General features: G+C 39.0%; 1 protein-coding gene across 4 annotated transcripts in view; it reads right to left on the bottom strand.

Annotated features, from left to right (window-relative positions):
- Positions 1 to 25,257, bottom strand: part of cntfr (ciliary neurotrophic factor receptor) — a 323,782-nt gene that overhangs the window by 62,911 nt on the left and 235,614 nt on the right. For all 4 annotated transcript variants that reach the window (XM_063014160.1, XM_063014161.1, XM_063014162.1 and 1 more), the window contains one exon: positions 19,613 to 19,846. In XM_063014160.1, the coding sequence (XP_062870230.1) occupies positions 19,613 to 19,846 (234 nt within the window). The remainder of the gene's footprint in view (positions 1 to 19,612; positions 19,847 to 25,257) is intronic.

The following is a 25,257-nucleotide window of genomic DNA, read 5'->3' as shown; positions in this document are numbered from 1 at the left end:
CAAAGTGCTTCTATATGGTAAGTGGAGCTGTTAAAACGGACAGAAACAAGGAGGTGGTTTTCATGTTATGGCTGATCAGTGTATAGCCAGTAGCCTAAGAGAGCAAATATGGTCCCGCTTTTTGTCAGTCTGACACTAGCACATCCTCTCCATGCTAATGGGGAAAAGTAACCAAGGCTTCCCTATAGTACAAAATTATTATTGAAATAAAATCCCAGTAGTGGGCTGACAGGGTGACTGTTAAATGTATTATGTACATTCATATAGTATGTACATTTATGCACACTGAAGTACAATGTACAAAGTAAAAGAACTAGAACTTATAGAACTTCAAAAAAAAAACAACCCACTGTATATTAGGTTTAAGCCTGGGAAAGTTTTGGAACTTATATATACACACACACACAACCCGGGTGGGAATCTGAGCTTCTTAATGTAGTATGCACTAAAGCCTTTCCAACACACAAACAGATGAGATCCGGAGTTATTTTTTGCCCTGGTTAAAGCAGTTCTCAGGGTAACACTCGACTTCCCTGACATATTCCATCTATATATGTCACATAGCCAATTAGCTCACAGGAACAAGCAGCGCCACTTAAATTCTTCCACAAGTCCCACCTAAGAACTAAAAGATTTTATAAGCAAATCACGCAATGCTTTTTAAAACTTGTCATTTACTCTTAAAAACGTCTAAACACTGTTTAGACTTAAACTTGGTAAATGAGACAACAGTGTAATCAAGGCATCTACAACTCAGCTCCAACTTCAGAGCATCACAAGGGAGCTTATCAGTGTTTTCTGAAAATAAAAGGTCAGGCCCTGTTTCTGAGAAGCACAGTAATTTAAACATGTATTATGCAACTAGCATAGCGTTAAATAGTTGGGCTCAAGTTGCCAGAACAACATCTATAAACAAGCATGGACGATGGTGCCAGAGCTGACATCTGTCAGATCACCAGGGTTCACATACAAGCAATCACAGTCTCGCTTCAGTGCCATAAACAAATAATCAAAATTTATTAAACTATTTTATAATCTTTTACTTTTAACTATTACGACTCAAATCTGTATCTGGAGTTTTGTACAGTATGTTCTGTACTGAACTGTCAAACTAAACTCTTAACAAAGAGGAAAAGAAACAGTGTGCCAGTTTTAAACTGCAATTTAAACTGATTGGACATCGTTTGGATCGGCACACCTCGGTCTATAAGGGCCACAATTTACACCCTATTGTCAGGGCAAAATCCAGTCCATGACTGTCTGTGATCAACAAATTGTGACAATGCATAGATCAGGGAATGAATTTAAACAAGATCTAAAGCATTTACAGGACACAGTGGACTTAATAATTTCCAGATGGATTAAAGACTCTTGGTCATGGAGGAAAAAAAGAATCCAAGGTCAGGTCTCGGATGAATATGGTGTGGAGGAATTCCAGTGGCGAACACAAACCATGTCTCAGTTTGTGCACAGGAGAAGAGCCATGCCTTCCAAAAGTGCTGCCACAAAGCTTAAAGCACCTTTTGTATCCACTCTGGGCATTCCCTTACTGCACCCACCGGTTTGGTGCAGCCCTGAGCAGAGCCACAGGCTATCCTGTGCCCACTCCAGCATGTGTGCAGTCACTAGCCACTTCTTTTCACCTGCCAATGGAGGATCGTTACAGAAAGCAGTGAGAATCTGCTGTTGTGTGAATGATTCACTACTATGTAGATGCCTCGACAAGCTAGCAAAGGTCACATTTCTGCAGTCAATTGTGGCTGTTGGATGCCTGACCAGGTCAATAGCACAGCTGAGATCCAAACTTGAATGCTCAAGCTATGCAATGGTGGGCTAGCAAATCAGACTCCCCACTCATGGTGTCCCCACTATGTTTTTGATGTCATACAGGACACAGTGGACTTAATAATTTCCAGATGGATTAAAGACTCTTGGTCATGGAGGAAAAAAAGAATCCAACAGTCATTCCAAAAGAGCTTTAGAGGTCTTGTGCAGACACCTGAGAACCTGTTGGATGGACAACAATCTCTGCAGAATTCCATCAATCAGGCCTTAATGGCACATGACGGTCCACATAGAGTTTGCCAAACAGCAGGTAAAGGACTTGGCAACAAGAGGATAAAGATTATTAAGTCTGATAGGACAAAAAAACAGCAAGCACTATATTTAACAAAAACAGGCGCTGCACACCAGTGACCATCACTTCAGTGAAACACGGCAGTCTTTTACCATGACACATTTTCAACAGAGAAGATCAGCTCTAATAAGATTTTGATTTAGGTTTTTTAATCCTTTGCCATATTTTAGTGTGAATATAGACCAACCAGCTTCTTCCAAAATCACAATAATGTCCTAAATCAAGACCAACTCTATTTCAGGATCTATCTGTTTTTAATTATATTCAGAATAGAAAATCCCAGCATGAATATTCATCAAACGTGACACTACAGTCTTTGTCTTGCGACTCTCGCAAGAAGATTTACAGTATGCAGGCTTTACTGACCTATAGACATCTATTACACATAAACACACTTACACACATCTCTCACACACACTAATCAGTTAAACTTTAATACTCAGACATTGATCATATTAATAATACTCATTCATCAAAAATTACTTGCACTAAACATTAATAAAGAAATCAATAAGAGCTGCACAACAATCAAATTCCAAGAAGAACGGGATGTCTTTCTTTATGCATGAACCACTGAAATGAAAAGTAAAGAAGTAAAACTTAAGGTAAAAAAACAGAACTACTTCAGAACAAGTTAGAACTGCAATGTTTTGATCAATAAAGCATGTCTTATATCTGATATGTGCTCATTAGGATACTTAACATACTGCAATTTACTTTTGATACATTTTTAACCAGTATTTCCATCCTGAGAACTTTCAACTCTCCAACACCTATTAAATTTAATTAGCAGTTAAAAAAATACCTACTTAATATTTAGTAGGTAAAAACAATTGATTCATTTTTGACAATTTTTATTGTCAGCTACAGTGAAGCCAGTATTGATTTGAAGCTGTAGATGTCAGTCTCTAGTAAGCATTTGTTTTATTAATAAAAGCTGAAAGCTGCTGGCTGTACCTGCGCTTTTCACCAGAGATTTTACTGCGCTTATGGTGAAATCTCAGAGAGATCAATTACACATGTGCTCAGCAGTGCACACTACTGCATTTATCATCTTCTGGTGAGTCCTGTAACATTCACATGCTGCTCACAGGTTCACCAGCGGATGCCTAAATAAAGCATTTAGTCTCTCGTTTTTGCTTGTTACAGGCAGTTAGGCGATGCTAGATGGATAAAAAGCTGCACATCATGCTCCAAAACCAAGTTAGAGTTGTTCCTCCTAGCTTTTTTGTGCCTAGATAGCAAAAAGAGCATTTGCAGGGACATTCATATCCATCTCACGTGTGATCACTGGGGTTGAGGTCAGGTCTCGGATGAATATGGTGTGGAGGAAGTCCAGTGGCGAACACAAACCATGTCTCGGTTTGTGCACAGGGGGAGAGCCATGCCTTCCAAAAGTGCTGCCACAAAGCTTAAAGCACCTTTTGTATCCACTCTGGGCATTCCCTTACTGCACCCACCGGCTTGGTGCAGACCTGAGCAGAGCCGCAGACTATCCTCTGCCCACTCCAGCATGTGTGCAGTCACTGGCCACTTCTTTTCACCTGCCAATGGAGGATCGTTACAGAAAGCAGTGAGAATCTGCTGTTGTGTGAATGATTCACTACTATGTAGATGCCTCGACAAGCTAGCAAAGGTCACATTTCTGCAGTCAATTGTGGCTGTTGGATGCCTGACCAGGTCAATAGCACAGCTGAGATCCAAACTTGAATGCTCAAGCTATGCAATGATGGGCTAGCAAATCAGACTCCCCACTCATGGTGTCCCCACTATGTTTTTGATGGCATACCATTTCATATTCTCCCTGTGTGAAATCAATAATATTTTATTGAAGTAATTGAGTGATTCCAGTCATAAAAACCCCAAGTCATTCATAATGAGCACTTGATGTTAGGAAAGTGTGAATGGGTGATGGAAAGGAGAGGAGTGAAAATCTGTCAGTATATATAAAGCAAACCACTGTAAAACAAACATCATTTCCTTCAGTACTTGTATGTTATGGTGTAATAAGAGTCTCTAGACATTTGAGTCTATTATAGAGTAATAAATTCTCCTCAGGCTTTCGTGTTCTGTTCAGTCCTGCATCTCTAATAGGTTTCTGACTACAGTTTCCACACCTTAGCAGGAGATGATTAAGTGAATAAGAAGGCATAAGCCGATTCTCAGCGAGCAGTTGACTGAAACCCTCGAGTCAAATGCAAATCTGGATAAAAAGCTCAGGGCCGCCGCGATGTCGCACATTTCGACCGCCATCACAGAAGATGAGTACTAATGGAAACGGTGTTAATAGCCTTTCTGTTGCATGTAGTGTAATTTTTGTAATTGCACTGCTTTTTAATAATTCACAGCTTGGACCCAACTTTGCCCTCATTACAGCGGAGGACACAGGCTCGTCTAATATTATTTGTACATTATTTATACACTCGCCTGAGATCATGAACATAATGAACAACCTTCATTTTTCTCCAATCACATAATGACTGCTGTCCTGCCGGTCGCTTTCCTTTAAAGGCAAATAATTGTGGTTTGAAGTGATTTTAAAACTGTCATTGGAAACCATTCAAAACTATGTGCTAGCAAGTTTTTTGAAGGTGTATTGCAAAGTAGAAACAATTTATTTCTGCCATAAAAATTTGAGGTTATTTAGACCTAATGTACGTTAAATTACTTAAATTGTAAAATACAAATTGTTCTTTTTCTTTAATAAATTTCCCGTCATGTTTGTCCTTTATTTATGTATTTTTAAATGCATTTTCTCCTGATTTTTAGTGCGTTATGCTTCCTTTACACTGGTGCCGACCCCCACCTCGTTTGAGCAGAGCAAACTGACACAAGCCCCCTCCGACATGTGAGCAGTAGCCGACTGCATCTTTTCACCTGCACGAGTTGAGCTCATATGGTCAGAGGTCGTAGTTGCATCAGTTATGACGTCCCTATCTGGCTCCCACCCTGTGTGCACAACAGCCAAACGTTGGTTATATAGCCGCCCGAGATTCAATATGATGTATTCGAAATCTGGTGTATTTATGTATTTTTTGTCTTTTGGCTGCTCATGTATATTTAGGGGTCGCCAAAGCGGATCCTTCTGGTCTGCATACCAGATTTGCCACAGTTTTTATGTTGGATGCCCTTCCTGATGCAACCCTACTATTTCTATCTGGGCTTGGGACCAGTACTGAGAGAGCACTAACAAGTGAGCTGAGCTTGGGACCAGTACTGAGAGCGCACAAGCAAGTGCACCCTTCAATGGCTAGGCTGCTTGACCACCCTCATCCTCAGATGTTACCAATTATGTCTTATTGCAGAAGAACCGAGATAAGAAAGCTGTTAAATACCATGTGTTCAGTTTTTCCCTTTAGAAAACAGATTTTATATATTAGATAATTGTTGCTTCAGCTAAGCCTCTTATAATCTACCGAGAGAAAAAAGCACTATTGTGCAATCATTTAAAGTTGTATTTCATGAAATTATTAAACAGTTTTTCTTGTTATTCCATGTGAGAATCTTTTTTACAATTATTTTAGTCTGGCAGGTTACCTAAGCAAACACGTATGTATGACTACTGCACTATCACTCACTGCTTTACACAGGAATAAAGGAATAGATTTTTATCTTGGCTGTTATTTTGTGCTGTTTGTTTAGTGTGTTATTATTAGTTTTACTAGAACAACTCCACATTCCTGCGCAGCAAACAGATGATGCACAGTGGAGAGATTTTATTATTAGATTCTAAGTTTGCAAGTTTTTATTCATTTAAAAAATATTATTGTGAAGTGTTTTACAGCTTTCACACTATTATAAAAGATTCAACTGCTAATGTTATAACAACCATATATTTATAAAGCAGCTTTTACAAATGTGCTTAATACTAAGGCACAAATAATATGAACTATTTTAATTACTTGACAAATACAGTACTTTATGGATTACTTTACTTTTATATGAATATTATCTGTTATTGTACCCAAGTGTTATTATTAGTATTACAGTATTACGTTAGAGTATTGTTTGTTTGTTTGTTTGTTGATTTTAACGTTATATTTTACACTTTGGTTACATTCATGACAGGAACGGTAGTTACTCATTACACAAGGTTAAATCGAACACAGTCATGGACAATTTAATGTCTCCAATTCACTTGCATGTCTTTGGACTGTGGGAGGAAACCGGAGCAAACCCGTGCGGACACGGGGAGATCATGCAAACTCCACACAGAAAGGACCCCCGGACCACCCCGACTGGGGATCAAACCCGGGACCTTCTTTCTTTGAGGCGACAGTGCTACCCACTCAGCCACCGTGCCACCCACATTAGAGTATTGTGTACATGATATAATACAGATCCTTTTACTGCCCAATAATAATTATTATTATTACTATTATTGCTATAATCATTATTGTAAACAACTTACAATAATGACTAAATACAATTTGAGCAATTAAGGCTTAAGGGCTCCCACTGCAATATAAATATACCAGCATTAATGAGCAATGATAAATATGCTGATTGAAAATGCTCCTGCAGTCCCTTCAAATTTTCCACCAGCTGGCTTGCTAATGACTATACTATTTGACCAAAATATGCTAAATATGTGAAGACACCAGACCATGATCATTTGACATTTCAAAACCATGGACCCTAATATAGAGTTGCCCTTTAGTGGCTATAACAGCCTACACTCTTGTGAAAAGGCTGCCCTAAAGAACTTGTGCCTATTCAGTCAAATAAGCATTTGTGAGGCCTGGCTGGAAACTGACTTTCCAATTCATCCCAAATATTTTCAGTAAAGGTTGCAGTCAGGGCTTTGTGGAGGTCACTAGTGTTCCTCCACTCAATTTATATCATGTTTTATAGACCACACTTTGGGCAATGGGAAACAGTAACAGTAATACTTTTTACACTGTTGCTACAAAGCTGGAAGCAGATCATTTATTTATTTATTTTGTAACTGATTGAATCCACCTGTCAGCAATGAATGTGGCTGAAAGACATGAACACTATAAATACAAGGGGTGTCTACATACTTTAGACCATGCAGTGTACACAGGTTAAGTACATGTACACAATTTCACCATTTAAAAAGCACAACTCTTTGCTTTATTTTAAATGTGTAACCTGAAAGAAAAAGCACTGAAGCATGAAATGGCTTCATTATTGCACTGCATTTGTGTCACACTTTATCATTTTAAATTGTCAGTGATAAAACCGTGAGTAAAAAACATCAAAGATGTGCCCTCTTCCCTCTCCTCGTCATTGTTATGCAACTCCTTTCAGAATCACTGCAATTCTTCAGATTTGATCTAACATGTTATGGTCAAAAGTAGATGGACACCCCTCCAAATTGATGAGTTCTGGTGTTTGAGCCACACCCATTGTTAACAGCTATATAAGCGCCACACCCATTGTTAACAGCTGATGGCATGAGGGGAGCACAGAACAAGCTCCATACAGTCACGATTTGAAGAGTGTGTGGATGAACTCCAGCGGCCTGCACTGAACCCTAAACTTTACCTTACTGAACATCTGTGGGATGAATTGAACCACTAATTGCTATTAATAACTGTTCTGCTTTGCATCCAGTGTTTCTAAAGAACCCCTGCAACCCTGACCAGGATGAAGTAGTTAATAGAAACAATAAATAATGATTTGGTCCAGAGTTTTAATTATTAGCTCAGTTTGGCTGATCAGATTGGCCAGGTTTGTAGTTGTACTAACCAAAAGTTTAAACATCGATGACCCTCAAAATACCACGTCAAAACAGGTTTGCAGTTAATTACAAAAAGAGTAATTGTGATAAAATATCTGGCAACCAAAACAGCCACATTTAATTGGGAGAGAAATGTGTGTTAAACTATGATTAATTTCTCCCTGATTGTTTCTGGGTGGCCGAACCCACCTCAAGCCAGAATAAATGACTTGAATAAATGAATGGATTAAAAACAATAATAATAATAATAATAATAATAATAGTAAATAATAGTTAAAATAATAAAAATGCTAATAATAATAATAATAGTAGTAGTAATAAAAATAATACAAACAAAACTAGTTGTAGTACCTGTAGTAATAATAATGATAATAATAGTATAACAATAATAGTAATAATGATAATAGTAGTCAACTCAACTCAACTTTATTTATAGAGCACTTTAAAAACAACAACAGCTGTGACAAAGTGCTGTACATAGATAATTATAAAACATAAAACAAACACTAGAAACAATGAGAAGTCTCATGCTGGATTGAAAGCCAAGGAATAAAAATGGGTTTTAAGACTAGTTTTAAAAATAGCCAGTGAAGAGGCCTGTCTAATATGGAGTGGTAGGTTGTTCCATAATTTCGGGGCAGCGATTGAAAAAGCTCTATCCCCTCTGAGCTTACGCTTTGACCTTGGTAGTAGTAATAATAATAATAATTAAAAAAGAAAGAGATCTGGTTTTACTTTAGGTTCATTTACTTTAAGTACCAGGGACAGTGGTAGCCTAATGGACACAGTTTTGGGCTACTAATAAGAAGACTGTGTTCGAACCCTGGCTCTGAAGCCGCTCTTGGGCCCTTGAGCAAGGCCCTTAGCTCTCTGGGCTCCATGGGAGCAATATAATGGCCGTCCCTGCATTCTGACCCTAGCTTCTAAAGCAAGCCGGAATATGTGCAAAAAGCTGTACTGTACTGTACATGTGGATATGTTTATATGACAAACAAGGAACTTTTTAAAGATAAATCTCTTTGTTGGACGAGTTTTTCTTAAGGAATGGATGTGTGTACCTTTGCCACCTCTGCCTTGCAAGAAAAAATATCTATGTGATCTTACTACAGACACTGTCGTCTCTCCTGAGAGACATTTCCCTAAATTGTAGCAGCATTACTTCTCTTCAAAAGATTCTGTAACATTTTATTACACCCTGAAATTGAAGTAGTGAAGCTTTCTATAAAATAACGTCGTACATACAGAACTCGGATGTTTTTTTTATTTCCTGCAGGCTACATGTTCTGAATGTAAAAGCAGAGGAGAGATTTAGTAAAGGAAGCCAGAAAGCTCCTGCTTGGTGTTGTTGACTGCTGTTGGCCCACAGAGATTTACGCAGAGCCGCTTCGGTGCTTTGTTAAGATTAATTAGAAAGACAAGCGATGGCAGTAAGTCACAGTGTTAGAGCGCACGTCAGCCATGCAGTGGCAGCTGAAACGTTTTCTGAAGCAAGACTGAGATCTACAGAAAAAAAACCAAACACGTTCTGCCTTAAAGTAACAGCATGCAAACTGGTCTACTTAAACAGATTATTTTGCCAACAGGAGTAAAAAATCTTTGCTTTCAACTTTGTGGCAACAGTTTGGGGAGGACCCTTTCCTGTTCCATATAGCTGTACCCCTGTGCACAAAGCAGTATCCATAAAGATGTGGTTTGACAAGTTTGGCAGTGGAAACTTTGAAACTCTGGAATGGGCACAAGTTCCTACAGATACACTCACACATTTTGTGAAAAGTCTTGTGAAAAGAGTGGAGGCTGTTGCTGCTGCAAAGGGTTGGTGGGACTTATTAATGGTCATAATTTGAGGTTTGGGCGACACGGTGGCTCGGTGGGTAGCACTGTTTCCTCACAGCAAGAAGGTCCTGGGTTTGATCCACAGTCCATAAACATGCAGTCAGGTTAATTGGAGACAATGAATTGCACTATAGGTGAATGGGTGTGAGTATGTGTGTATGTGTGTCTGCCCTGCAACTATGTGCTTTGCGCCCATTGAAAAGCTGGAATAGGCTCTAGCATCCCCCACCCTCCCTAATTGGATTAGCGATAAAGAAAGTGAGTGAGTTTGAGGCTGGACTATGTAACAACCCACAAATAGGTTCACATACTTAATATGAACTTGGTACAGCCTCCGTCAGCAGGAGTAACATCTCCTGTAGCTGCTGATCATGATTATTTAGGGACTTTTTTATATGAACAGCCTTTGAAGATCTTGCCACAACATCTTAATTGGTTGACGAGCCGGATTCTGACCTGCTACCCTGAGGTGTTGTAAAACCTTTCCAACTAAACCTATCGATTATTCAGAGCAACATTCAGATCATCAAAATCCTGCCCAACATTTATTTCCTTCTACTGCAGAAGCTGTAAATCATTAGCCCGCCATGACATCAATCACTTCTGCAGCGCTACATCGGTCCCCTTCCCTAAAGGCGCTGACGGATGTGTGTGTGTGTGTGTGTGTGTGTGTGTGTGTGTGTGTGTGTGTGTGCGCTGTATGGAAGTGTCTGTGTGGGCTGTGCATCTTTTGAAGTTAAACCTTCCAAGATCAACAAGCTTTCTTTAAGCTTTCATCAGGACGAGCATCTGAACCGTCTGCTGAACAAACACACTCTAGTGTAAAAAAACAAACAAAAAATCCTCACCACTCAGATCTCCAATCAAACCAAGATCAATATGTATGTGTTCCAGGAGAACGTGGAGAACATGCTAATGTGTTGTCATGCTACCGTGCTTTGGTTCCTGTACAGCCAACATTTAAGTGCTTACATTTCCTGCTTTGTGAAACCATACAGAAAGTTGCTTATACAAAACAATTAGTTATTGGTGAGTAAAGTACATACTGTTTAAATGTCCCCCCTTTTGCCTTGATCAATTTGCTTAGTGGAGTGTGCAGGGCTTCTAAATGTATGTACACTATATGGTCAAAAGTGGACACCCTTACTAATAAGTGCATTCAATTGCTAACAGGTGTATAGAAATCAGAGACATGAAACAAATGATAAGTGGAAATAAATATATTGACTGATATTTGGAAGCCCAATGCGTGCCAAGAATAGAAGGCCATATAGTGATTACACTATCACTAGCCTAAACTGTTGACACAAGACTACATATGCTATGAATTTATGCAGTAAAACTGTGCTAGATCAAGTATACAGACCGAAGGATTCATTGTGGCGACCCCTAAAATACAGAAGAAGCCAAAACTCTTTAAACTCAGCAATGTTTTTTAGTGTCTGAGAGTAGGTGAACCTGTGCCTACTGTAGCCTAATGTTGGTAAAAGTGGCTATATTGACTATAGCCCTACTGTTAGCTCAAACCATTGTGGCAATTCTCATTTGAACTCTTTAATGAACAAGGCTTTTCTGCCTGCAAAACTGACGCTCACTGGATGTTTTTTTTTGTTTGTTTTTTTGCAAAATTCAATAAAAACTAAAAAGAACATTGGGCCTTTAAAACACTAAAGATCAGGGATTGGTGACATAATTAAAGCAGTCTGTCTGGCACCAATATTTATGCTACATTAAAGGAATTCATTGTATATGTTGTCTGATGTTTGATCGAAGTTGAATGAACTAAAGCTCTTGTTCTATATCTGTATAATCTTACGTTTAGAATTGTGGTTTGTCAAGGCTAATCCTGGTAACACTGGGTGTAAGACTGGACAGCCTGGGCAGGACAGCAGTCATTTACCAGACTGAAAACTTAGTCATAACTAATAACCTAATGTCAGTGAGAAGACCTACTGGCATGTTTAGGGTAAACAGGTGTAACAAAGAAAATCCAAATAACCAGTCAGTCCATATATATTGGAGACAGCAGGCACTACCATATTCAAAAAATATCATCTAAAATAATAAAGAATTGAAAATACCAGTGAATGAATAATAAATTCATGACAATGTCACTTATTTCTATTTTAAAGTAGGTGCATTTCTAGCATTTACTTTTTTGGGGGGTAATAGTATATCTGCACTGCCACTGTGGTGTAGGAACACTGTTGCTATTTAGAATTAAAATTAATTTCCTTTTTCCATTTCCACTGATCAAAAATCTTGCAAACAACTGCAAACATAAATTGCTTTTCCATTTTCAGCCAGACATGTCTGGTCTGGCCTCGCATCCCTGCCGTCATCTATTCAGCAATAACAATCCAATCCTGTCATTGTAAAAGTAGGTTACACCCAAGGAAATGAACCACAAAAAATGTAAATTACTTATCGATCCCTTTCTCTTTGAGTAAGACATCCATCTTAAAGATGGGAACATGTTCTACAATAACCACATTCATTTTGATTAGGTCTTTAACAGTTCATTTCAATTTTATAGATGCGCTGCCTGGTTGCTTTTACAGAAATGAGCCCACCACCACCACCATTACCCCACATGATCTGAAGCAGGCTTTATCGTCCCCTCCGTTTCACCCCGCTCCCCCCCCATCTCTCGCGCTTTATGAGATCGTACAGCGAGGACAGATGGGATGGAGAAAAAACTGGAAAAGTAAGGAAATCCAGGAGGAGACGGCTTGTAAATTAGAGCTAAAGTTCAGCACTGTGTTTCCCAAAGGACCAGATAAAGCAGCAGAACTATAAATGTGCAGCTGAAAAATGTCATTTCTCTATATTTCTCTTCCTCAGTCCTCATTCTCCTCTCACACTAAGTGAAAAAATGACCAGCAGAAGGGAAAAAATGTTTCAATGGCCTCATGAATTTACTGCAATTAGTAGAAGGGTTGCCAAATCCATCACATGCAGTACGTTTTATTTTCCTACACTGAGCAATTAAACCTTGTGTGCTGAGACAGCACAGCGTATAACTTCATAGTGTCAGTATGAGAGGCTTTTCTGCAAGATGAAAAAGAATATAATATACCGTATACTGTATTCCTAACTTTCCTATTCGTCAACACTTCGCACTAGTGGGAAAAAGTTTATGAACCCTTTGAAATTTTGTATTTTTTCTTCATTAATTATTCATAAAATTAGGTTTTATGTTCAAAATCCTAAACATTTCGCTTGAACCATTAACATGCAAACCATTGCACTTTATATGAACAGTTCTTTTTGTTATGAGATGGGATGAATTGTGAGTTGTAGAGGTTCAACATGTTTAATATATAGAAAATCTAGCAGGCATAATTGGCAGTGCCTGCAGCAGACACGGACTATGTGGGTGGGGTCTTCAAACGCTGTGTAAGGACCCTGATTGGCAGATAGAGAGGCGCCTGTGCAGAGTGCATAGGTGAAAAAGGGTTCCACTTAGGGCTGTGCGTGGGTCGGAGGAGGCGTGAGCAGCAATATACACACCTCGACTGCAATCAGGGCTCCACCAGCAGCGGAAGATAAATTGACTACACTACATTGGGAGAAAATGCATAAATAAAATAGAAAAAAAGAATGGGGATTGCCAGTTGAATGTAAAAAGTGTACAGTGACACGCACTCACAGACTGAAAGAAAGATCATAAACAGACACGGCTAAAAAGCAATGTTACCAATTAAACCATTAACTCTAATCTGCTGGTGCAGATGATCTCGTATGATGAATAATTGAATCCTTCCTGCACAGCAGCAGCATTAGCACTAATTTCATGTCCTGCCTGCCACTGCTGTGCTGCTAATGAAGCTTCCAAAAATGTATGTTATATTCAACTACAAAAAGTTTAATGTGTACTTGAAATATCAACAAGTGTGTTAACACCTGGCTCATAGTACTTCACAACCAAGCTAAGTCGTGCCTGGAACCTCTGCAAACAGCAAGTATGGGTTGTAAATGCAACACTGTCAAAGATTTGGCAACCCATGCTGCTCTCCCAGTTTGACGCACAAACATCCTTAATTGGTCAATCTACTGTTTAATATGTGTGCCTCATCAACAAATTAAAAATTAATAATGAAAGTAAAACAAAATTGAGACGTACAGGAGATGTAGAGAGCAGAACACATGCTCAAATATGTTTACAGAAGAATCTCAGGATTGAAACCAACGTTCTACCAGATACTAAATACAAACTGTACATCATTTTTTCAGCCTGGATGGTAAATAATTAAGGAAAGCTTTGAGTAACTTTATAAAGGGTACATTTGTTTGTCTCGTCTTTTTCTTTTGTTTCGATTTATAAGCTTGGTTGAAGATCAGAACACATCGTAAGCAAGTGATGCAGAAACCAGGTGGTTCTGAAGGCCCCACTGTTTGTGCTACACACAGTTTGTCAGCCACAATCTATCACATACAATCAAAGTAAAGGGAGCACTGTAGAAATTCCCTGTCCAGATATTATTTGGATGGATTATGTGGACCGTTTTCAGCACAGCAGTGACAGACAGGCTAGCGCTGGTGTATCACGTCCACCAATCAGGATCCTGCGCTGGTCCCTTTTCATTAATAAATGAGGGAGAGTGGGGTGATGAATTGTGCATACATAAGAAATAGATGGGTTACAGTCAGGAAATGTATACCCCCACAGTGCACCTGTACAGTATTGGTAGGTGTAGCTGATTAACTGGCCAATAAGTGTAAGTACAAGTAAAACTGAGTGTACGCTGATAGCCATTACAGTAATATATGAGTCTCATTTGCCCGTCTTAATTATCCAGAGCCTAAAGGCAAAGCAAATATTCACTATAAAACTGTAAAGCGAACCACAGGAAGAACATCGTAGCTTCTCCTAACAGGACGACTATCCGGCTTTTATCTCCCTCCAATGCTCGTTCTATCCAGAAATGACATAATTAGCATCTGTTACATTGGCTGACCTGTTATCCGGATTCCCAGAGGATCTAAACGGTAAACAAAATATTCATCATGCTGAACAAAGCTGCCAGCATGGAGTGCCTGGCCCTAATGAAACACAAACAGGAACCTACACATCTCTCCAAGAAATACAAGACAAACAATACTTAATACAAAAGTGTAGTTATTGTAAGAACAGGAGAGTTTTAGTTGGGGTTTGGGTACAGGGACCATGTACTCATGACCTACCAAAAACACAAAAGTGGCTGCATTAGTGCACACTGGAGACAGAAGAGAGTCCAATCAACTGAATGTTAAGAGAATTCCTTATAGGTCCAGCAGTGAAAGTAGTGGGACTTGAAGCCTCAAGCTCTTAAATATTAGTTGACTAATGTTTACTGCTGTGTGTAGTGGTGGCTTTGCAATTAATAGTTAATCAGAAGCTCCACCACCACTGCTGTAACTTGCTCTGGATAGAAGCTTCTGCCATCTGCCAAAACCATCTGGAAAATAAATTTGATGATCTAGCCACTTAAATAATGAATAATCCATTTTTAGTGGAGCAACCCAACCATTTTCAAATTTGAGAGCATACTCCATATCTAAACTGCACTACTATCTTTATAACCTTATCATTGCCATTGATGCACAAAGAGCGCCTGCAAACCTACCTAAATATTTTATGCTCTCTGCCACCTCAGCTTGACCCACAGTGACCAACAATCATCAAGCAGCATCTCTCACAACCTATTTTCTACTTTAATAAAAAGGCAAAAAAACAGAGAATGCCAGTGCAAAAACAAATGCCAGAACACAGTCCAGGGATTCCTGGAATTAACAACAGTCCAGCAGTCAAATGGTTTAGGTGGGCTATACCACTCAGGTAGATCAGTAAGATATGCAGAAGCTAAATCCCATTAAAGGTTTCTCAGAGTCGTGTAACAGACGACCTATAAACATAGTTTATAACCTGAAATTAAAAATTGTAATGATTTTAGAATCACTAATATAACTGGCAGGTTAACTGGCAGTATCCAACATGAACACTTCTTTTTTTATAAGATGTAGAAAAAGGAATTAAAATGGAACTAAAATGTTTGAGCACTGTTATTTAAAACACGTTTACCCTAATTTTTTTTATTTATTTATTTTCTTTATGCACTTTCTCCCCCTTTTCTCCCCTTTTTAGCGCGTTCAATTGCCCCATTGCTTCATGATTCCTCTCCACCAATGCCAATCCCTGCTCCAATTGAGGAGAACGAAGCTAACCCACGCCCCCCCCCCCCCGACACGTGGGCGGCATGCCGTATTAGTCTTATCACCTACACTTTGACGAGTGCAGTGCAGCTCAGCGTTGTGTACGGAGAGACACACCCTGAGAGCACTCTATTCTCATCTCTGTGCAGGTGCAATCAATCAGCCAGCAGAGGTCGTAACTGCACCAGTCATGAGAGAGAGAACCCATCCGGCTTAGTCCCGCCCATATCTGAACAACAGGCCAATCGTTGTTCATGTGGCCGCTCAGCCTTAGCCTGCAGGCAGAGCTGAGCTTCGATACGATGTTCCATCGTGTGTTTTTACCGCTGCGTCACCTGAGCGGCCTATTTAACCTAATATTTAAAGAAGTTGTTTGCTCATTTGCTGTATTTGAGGAAACGATGTTGCTCTGTTCCTCAAACGTCACCTACACTACACTGAGTCAAAATAAGGGACCTCTGTACCTTTTCCTATAACTGTTTACCAAAATAATAAATGCTCATCAATTTTCAGTTTTTTTTAATGTTGCATTCAGAATTAAATTACCAAGAAAGTGATTATTATTTTGCCCACCACATCTTACAGGAAATTGTCATATTAACGATACATGAGAACTGTAACTGTGAACAAAAAAGTGTCAATTACTGACCAAATTCAACACTGATCATCTGTTTTTGCAACTACAAGTTATAAACAATGTTTAAAAAGCTCGTCTTTCGCATGGACACAGGCACAAAGCTGCAGACGCCACTGGTCATAAAAGAATTTTGCAAAAATGATCAATATTCATCAAAGTTATGAGTAAAGGTACAGAAAGAGCTCCCTATTTACACTCACAATGTATAATGTCCTCCAACAGCAATTCATTATCAATGCTTTTAGAGATTTTTGCAGTGGTTATAAATGCGCAATAGATTTGAAAATTCTTGGACCTCTGTAAAATTCAGAGGTTGAAAACTCGCAACAGTGTGTGTCCTTAGTAATTATTGATTTTATTAATGAGCCACAATTGTATCACTGCACTTCACAAAATCATTAACTTCATTTACACTATTATACATTTGTAATTTTATACTGCTAGATCGACAAACTAAAGAAACAATATATAAAAGTGCCGGTACAATTGTTCATACTGTAATTGAGCGTTATAAATTGTTAAGGTTGTTTTATGTACTCTAGACTTGCATGTGTTGCAGCTGTGCTGTCAGTTGTTGTCTTTATTTACAGGATGGATCAAGGTGGTTCTACATAAAAACAGCTGTTGCAATAAAATTCTGACGGTTCATAACATTTACAAGCATTCCAGTGCAAAGCGCTGATGTTCTCCGCATGTGTCTCCTATAACAAAACATCCTTCTCAAGCACTGCAGAGGAACCAAGCGGCAACACACATAACACAGACAAAACAAGCAACGTCTCCAACTCCAACCACACCAACAGCCAGCCAACAACTAGCCAGCTCGTGTTGGTGGATAACATCTCTCTCTCTTTTTCTCTCTCTCCAGGGTCGGACACAACATGCCATTTTAATGGCTTTCTCTTGTTCCTCACGGTACGGTGGAGATGGTGTTTGCTTTTACTGCTCAAGACTGGAAATATACAACAATAAACACGCCTGGTTTTCTCTCCTTATGGTCTTATTTATTTTTTGAGAACGCTCCCTGTTTTCAGTTTTGTGTGCTGTTCCAATGCTACAACTAGCAAATACTCCAAAGCAATAAAAAACAATAAAACCCACAAAAAAACTGAACATTTTACAAAGATCTTAGTTGTATGATACGTTGTTAGATCATTATGTAATATTTAATTGTAAAAATCATGCCAAGCTGTTCAATTAAAAATAAAATATGGCTGCATTTTACAGAGACATGCACAAGGATATCTAAAAATACCACAAGAATAAATACAATGTACCCTTAAACAAACTTAAAACGTACCCTTAAAGTTACAACCTTAGTAACAAATTAAGGTGATTCAAACACTTTATGCACATAAATGGTTGGATAATAATAATATAATAATACTAATTATAATAATAGCTATTTTCTGTACTGAAAATGTATTAAACAGTTCATATTGAGTATTGCAGAATGTGATACTTTGATAGTTATCATCACTTTGCTGGTAGTTAATGATTTTGTGTCTAAAGTATGTTTTTTAAGAAGCAAATAACCTAGTGTGCAGGACATTCCAAATTTCATTCCTATAAGTCATATCCAAAACACCCAGTAAATAATAAATAAATAACAATAATAATAAAATGCCATTAATATCATGACTGCAAAAAATATCACGTCCTGTTCTATTTAAAAGTCTATAAACACACAGTCAAAGCTGAGAAAGCACATCCTTCACTGTGTGGTAATGAACTGGCTCCTTTTATTTAGGTTTTCCAGTTTCTCCTATTTAATTAGTAAATTTAATTGCTGTCAGAGAGTGTTATAGCCAGCATCTACTCACTTTTATTGATTAGAGTGCCTGGCATGGTATAGCGGTCCATAATACTTTGCTAGTAAATAATCAAGAATGCAAAAAAGTTCTTTTAAATAAAGCTTCAGACATACACCCACGATGGTCAGTTAGCAATCTGACCTGAAGTTACACTGCTTTTTGGTAAAACGAGACAACACACCAGAGTGAGTTAAGCTTCCAACATGAATGACTGTGTTCGTGATCTGGGATGGACATTCCTTGTCTGGATGGGTTACAGTAACCTCCTGGCTGATCCAGTGGCCTGTTGATGACCCTGTTCTGTACTGCTTATCGAAGCAGCTGCATTTAAACAGCACATCTGGACCAGGATTAACGTCCAAGATGAGAACATACCCCAAAGCTACATAGAGAAGGTCCAAACACATCCAATAAATCAGCCGGAGGAACGTGGGGGGAGGAAGAGGGGGTTAGTGGAGGGGAAGAGCTGAGATGTTGAGATGAAGATGTTCATCTTTAATAAAAGTGCTTGGCCTCCCTGACAGTGCTGGCTTGTTTAGTGGGAACTGTACTACAGTAAACATTGTCTAGGATCAAACTTACAGCCAAGACGCAGAAAGGAAGAACTTAGATAAACACATTTACTGACATTATAAACAGTCAATTAAAAACTTTGCACTGTAAATATATGTTAAAATAAGGCATGGAGATGAGACTGGTGCTCAGTGAATGCTGTGGCTTAGCATCTTAGCTATGGCACATCTTAAATTTGCCAACTGCTTTTTAAGTCATTTGCTGGCAGGCCAGCAATCACAGCTACAATAAACAGTAAAAAGCACAAAGGTAACAGACAGTTCCAGACTCACATTCATTAAATGTATACTGATTCATACTCTAATTTGATTGGATGTAATTTTGCTAGTAAAAAAACACAAGCTTGTATGACTGAGGTCATTGTCACTGTAGGGACAGTGGTAGCCTAGTGGGTAGAGCTTTGGGCTATCAACTGAAAGGTTGAGAGTTCGAATGCCAGCTCTGCCATGTAGCCACTGTTGGGTCCTTGAGCGAGGCCCTTACCCCTCTCAGCTCCAGGGGTGCCGTACAATGGCTGATACTGCACTCTGACCCCACTTCCAAACAAGTTGGGCTATTCGAAGAAAGAATTTCATTGTACTGTACACCTGTATATGTATATATGACAAATAAAAGCATTCTAAATACAATTAGAAGACAATTAAACAAAGTACAATAGGTCAGATTACTTTATCTGCTGATTGTTTCAGACAGAGGAAAGAAAATGAAAAACTTACGTCCTACGCGGAGCGTGATTTGGTCACGGCGTTGTCCATCAGGGTTTTGGAAGCAACTATACAGGCCATTATTGCTCATATCCACCTCAATTAGGATAAGTCGTGGCCCTTCCTCTCTCCGCAGGGCCTTCAAGTCGGTCCCGTTCACCTTCCACGTAACCGAGGCGTCGTTATCCAATGAGCCGCACTGCATGGTCACATTACCCCCGATCCGTGCATACTGAATCCTGGCTCCTGGATGGGGAAAAAGGAAAAACATATTTAGAAAGGTAATATTTTTTTTTTTTACATGTATGTAAAGGCTGTATGATAATGTGTGAGCAACAGTTTGGAGAAACACGGTGCAGTACATGGCTATGTGGTAGACCAAACCTCTTTAGGCTGATTGCCGTCCTGTGATATGAAACATTTCACATATCTGTATTTACCCATGGGAAATGGCTATTTATAATCTTCTAGAAGTTAATTCTGCTCTCACTTACTTGGTTTTTCTTAAGTGTTCATTTTAATTCTATTTCAAATTGCCCTAAATGTAACAAGTTCTTCATATTAAATGGAAAATAAATTTTGTATTGTATTAATCCTCACGTATACAGCGAGGGTTGAACATTTGTTCATATCCCAATTGTTAAAAAAAAAAAGTAATGTCAACTGTGATTGTGATACTGTTCCTAAAAAGCAACACACACACACACACACACACACACACACACACGCAGGAGAAAATAAATACTGTAGTCAAAAAGAGTAACAATTCTCTGTGACACTTTTTATTATAGCTTTGGGGCTCCCAGAACAAGCCGAAGAGAAGAGGTGAGATTGAGCATTTCTCTCCTGACCTGAAGAGTTCGACCTTAAGCCTCGTAAGCAGGATCTCATCCTCTGGACAAACTGCAGCTATGAATTTTACACACTCGTCTATTTCTACAGTACAGTATAAGTCCTACAATTCAGCAGAGTAGAACAAGATGAGAGGAGCAAGGAGGGCATGAGTGGGACAGAGAGGAACCGCCATCTGCTTTTGAAATGTGTCAGTTATTAAACAAAAACTAACAAAACTAAATCCTAATAAATAAATACATTATAATTGGTGATGTTTTACACTTTGGTTACATTCATAACAGGACAGGTAGTTACTGGTTACACAAGATTCATCAGTTCAAGTATTTTAATGTCAAACAGTCATGGACAATTTTGTATCTCCAACTCACCTCACTTACATGTCTTTGGACTGTTGGAGGAAACCGGAGGAAGCCCACGTAGACACAGGGAGAACATGCAAACTCTACACAGAAAGGACCTGGACCGCTCCACCTGGGAAGCGAACCCAGGACCTTCTTGCTGTGAGGTGACAGTGCTACCCACTGAGCCACCCCCATTATAATGTATATATTTTATTACATTTAATATTACAGTCAAACTAACATGTTACATGAAAATGTTCATTATTATAGTAAATATAGGCAAGACTTATTCAAAGGAAAAAAATCAAATTAATACAAACAAATATTTATTTATTTATTTGAGGTTTGCCCCCCTTTGTCATGATCTGTTGTGTTTAGTTCTTTTTATTATTTCTTGTTTCTATTTGTCTATTGATATTTTAGTTTTTATATTTGTTACTGCCGGGAAGTTTAGGATTGCTCTAGTGTTTTCTTTTAACAGTTCCAGTTATGTATAGTTTTTGTCTCTGGTGTATTTGGGGAATTTATCAGAGTATGCAAACATAAATAAATATACAGCCTGACTATGCTGACAGACTAAACTACATTGCTAAAATGACCTAATTAAAAGTATGTTATTATATAAAATAATAATACATAACTATAACGTATACAGTACACTGCAATATAGAATGATCATTTTTGGGGTATCTTGCTTTCAGCCAGCTAGAGTTTTCCCTCCTCCATCTATTAATGGTGTGTTTGCAGCGTTTTGGGAATAAGAGACATGGACACTGTTTGGCTCCAGTGCCCCATCTATCTCTATCTGCCATCTACTTTGGAGATCTCCAAATCCCTAAAGCATCAGTTACAACACGGAACTTTATTTAATGTGAAAAATGGCAGGGTTACAGCTTTTTACTGGATGTGGAAGAGAACGGAAGAGAGAGGCTGAGAGAGGAGTTCGGCTGGTTGGATGCACCTGATGTTCCTAGTGGTTGAACTGAATGAATCCTGATGCAGCAATAATAGTTAATGGTTTGTAGATTGGAAACTTCCTGGGTGTGTTTTTAGCTTTGATAAAAATGTGAGCACACATCTAAACAAGACACAGGCTGTGTGACCGTACAAATGGTGGAACATTAAATAAGAGCATGCTTAACAATGCATTTTATTCTTTTCTTGTTCCAGGGAGAGTTGTGTAACCATTTAGAATGTTAAATAGCACAGCTATTACACAAAATAAATAATCAGATAGCATTTATCTGAAAGAACATTGGAATGAGTAGCTGATTTCCACCTTTGTCAGAAGCACAATCAGCTGAACCTTAAACAGGATTTAAAACAAAAAAAAACATTATTTGAATCATTCATTGTCACTGTTTTACCACTGCTTTATCCTATTCAGGGCTGTGGTGGGTTCAATTCCATGAGCCAGGTTCATTGAAGATACTAAAATTGACCTGAGTGGGTTTCCTCTGGGAGCTCCGGTTTTCTCCCGTAGTCCAAAGATGTGCAGACACGGGGAGAACATACAAACATCACACAGAAAGGACCCAGTCCGATCAACTGAGGAATCGAACCCAGGACCTTCTTACTGTGAGGCTACCCACTGAGCCACTGTGCCACTGGTCAACAAAGCCAGGGCCGTGAATCCCTGGGGTGAGTTGTCTCCTGTGCTTTGGAAAAGTTGTACTACTACAGGATAGGATAAAGATCAAGGATAGTGCTGTGAAATGCAGCATACTGAAGACTGTACATGGGACCCAGTGCACCTAACCAAACCATAAGTTTTACTTCCATTTTAAATCAACAAATGTAATTACAATATTGAGTCTGATAATCAAGATCCTTTTGTTTGTTACCTCACAGCCATAATTTTCAGCATCTGGCTGAGCATCGAACCAACAGTACAGCTGAACCCCATTTACATCTGAACAAGTCTCTATGTTTCATGCGTTTAAAAAAATTGACTTATTGTGCTCATTACTACGCAAGATCATCTCTAATCTAGCACACGGGACATGCATGAGATTACGGGCACGCTACACAGATGGCACTGCTCAAATATATAAATATTATCAGACAGTGGTTAAGAGACTGCATTGAGCCTGATGCTCTGTGAAACCCATTAAAGAGGCTGATTTAACAAGCATGTCAAATATAAGCTCTCAAAAGGAGAAAAAAAAGCCAGTAAAACATCTCTCCAAAAACTGGATTGGTTGCACTGATCTGTTTTTCTTTGAGGGTTCTCATTAAGAGATTTTCTCATATTGCTCTTGTTTGCCAGGCTGCTTTGGCACCTGATGTGTTGTCAAAAGAGCAAATAAGTGCTTTTTTCTTGGTCCTATCTGTATACATTCTGTAGAGGCTGCAAAATGCAACCCTGGCACATTTAATCACATCTGCTGCATTTAGATGAAAGTCAAGTCCATAATTTGGAGTATACAGATGATTCTGTCTTTTTGCTAAACTAGGAGCCAAAGAAATTTCACGCCACTCTGAGATCAGTTAGTACATGTTCATTTATACAGACGTGAAGTGGGGGGTGTTGGCAGGAGGTAGGTCACAGGTAGGTCTCTTTGCCCCATGTGTTTGAGTTCTTTTTCAAATTGCGATTAGTAATTATTTAATAAAAACACAATATTATTATTAATTTAAAAGAGAATAAAATGAAATAAATTCTTAGTCATTAAAAGGGATGTGACGAGGTAGGACTTGATTTCAGTTTTGCCAACGTGCAGATTTGACTAGTTTAAAAAAAAAAAAAAAAAAAAAAAAAAAAAAAAAAAAAAAAAAAAAAAAAAAAAAATTATATATATATATATATACAGTGTATCACAAAAGTGAGTACACCCCTCACATTTCTGCAGATATTTAAGTATATCTTTTCATGGGACAACACTGACAAAATGACACTTTGACACAATGAAAAGTAGTCTGTGTGCAGCTTATATAACAGTGTAAATTTATTCTTCCCTCAAAATAACTCAATATACAGCCATTAATGTCTAAACCACCGGCAACAAAAGTGAGTACACCCCTTAGTGAAAGTTCCTGAAGTGTCAATATTTTGTGTGGCCATCATTATTTTCCAGAACTGCCTTAACTCTCCTGGGCATGGAGTTTACCAGAGCTTCACAGGTTGCCACTGGAATGCTTTTCCACTCCTCCATGACGACATCACGGAGCTGGCGGATATTCGAGACTTTGCGCTCCTCCACCTTCCGCTTGAGGATGCCCCAAAGATGTTCTATTGGGTTTAGGTCTGGAGACATGCTTGGCCAGTCCATCACCTTTACCCTCAGCCTCTTCAATAAAGCAGTGGTCGTCTTAGAGGTGTGTTTGGGGTCATTATCATGCTGGAACACTGCCCTGCGACCCAGTTTCCGGAGGGAGGGGATCATGCTCTGCTTCAGTATTTCACAGTACATATTGGAGTTCATGTGTCGCTCAATGAAGTAACTCCCCAACACCTGCTGCACTCATGCAGCCCCAGACCATGGCATTCCCACCACCATGCTTGACTGTAGGCATGACACACTTATCTTTGTACTCCTCACCTGATTGCCGCCACACATGCTTGAGACCATCTGAACCAAACAAATTAATCTTGGTCTCATCAGACCATAGGACATGGTTCCAGTAATCCATGTCCTTTGTTGACATGTCTTCAGCAAACTGTTTGCGGGCTTTCTTGTGTAGAGACTTCAGAAGAGGCTTCCTTCTGGGGTGACAGCCATGCAAACCAATTTGATGTAGTGTGCGGCGTATGGTCTGAGCACTGACAGGCTGACCCCCCACCTTTTCAATCTCTGCAGCAATGCTGACAGCACTCCTGCGCCTATCTTTCAAAGACAGCAGTTGGATGTGACGCTGAGCACGTGCACTCAGCTTCTTTGGACGACCAACTCGAGGTCTGTTCTGAGTGGACCCTGCTCTTTTAAAACGCTGGATGATCTTAACCACTGTGCTGCAGCCCAGTTTCAGGGTGTTGGCAATCTTCTTGTAGCCTTGGCCATCTTCATGTAGCGCAACAATTCGTCTTTTAGGATCCTCAGAGAGTTCTTTGCCATGAGGTGCCATGTTGGAACTTTCAATGACCAGTATGAGAGAGTGTGAGAGCTGTACTACTAAATTGAACACACCTGCTCCCTATGCACACCTGAGACCTAGTAACACTAACAAATCACATGACATTTTGGAGGGAAAATGACAAGCAGTGCTCAATTTGGACATTTAGGGGTGTAGTCTCTTAGGGGTGTACTCACTTTTGTTGCCGGTGGTTTAGACATTAATGGCTGTATATTGAGTTATTTTGAGGGAAGAATAAATTTACACTGTTATATAAGCTGCACACAGACTACTTTTCATTGTGTCAAAGTGTCATTTTGTCAGTGTTGTCCCATGAAAAGATATACTTAAATATCTGCAGAAATGTGAGGGGTGTACTCACTTTTGTGATACACTGTATATATATAT

The sequence above is a fragment of the Trichomycterus rosablanca genome, chromosome 18 (assembly GCF_030014385.1).
Source record: "Trichomycterus rosablanca isolate fTriRos1 chromosome 18, fTriRos1.hap1, whole genome shotgun sequence".
Lineage (NCBI taxonomy): Eukaryota > Metazoa > Chordata > Actinopteri > Siluriformes > Trichomycteridae > Trichomycterus > Trichomycterus rosablanca.
The sequence above is the reverse complement of the archived record's forward strand: the minus strand, read 5'-3'. Positions and strand labels throughout refer to the sequence as shown.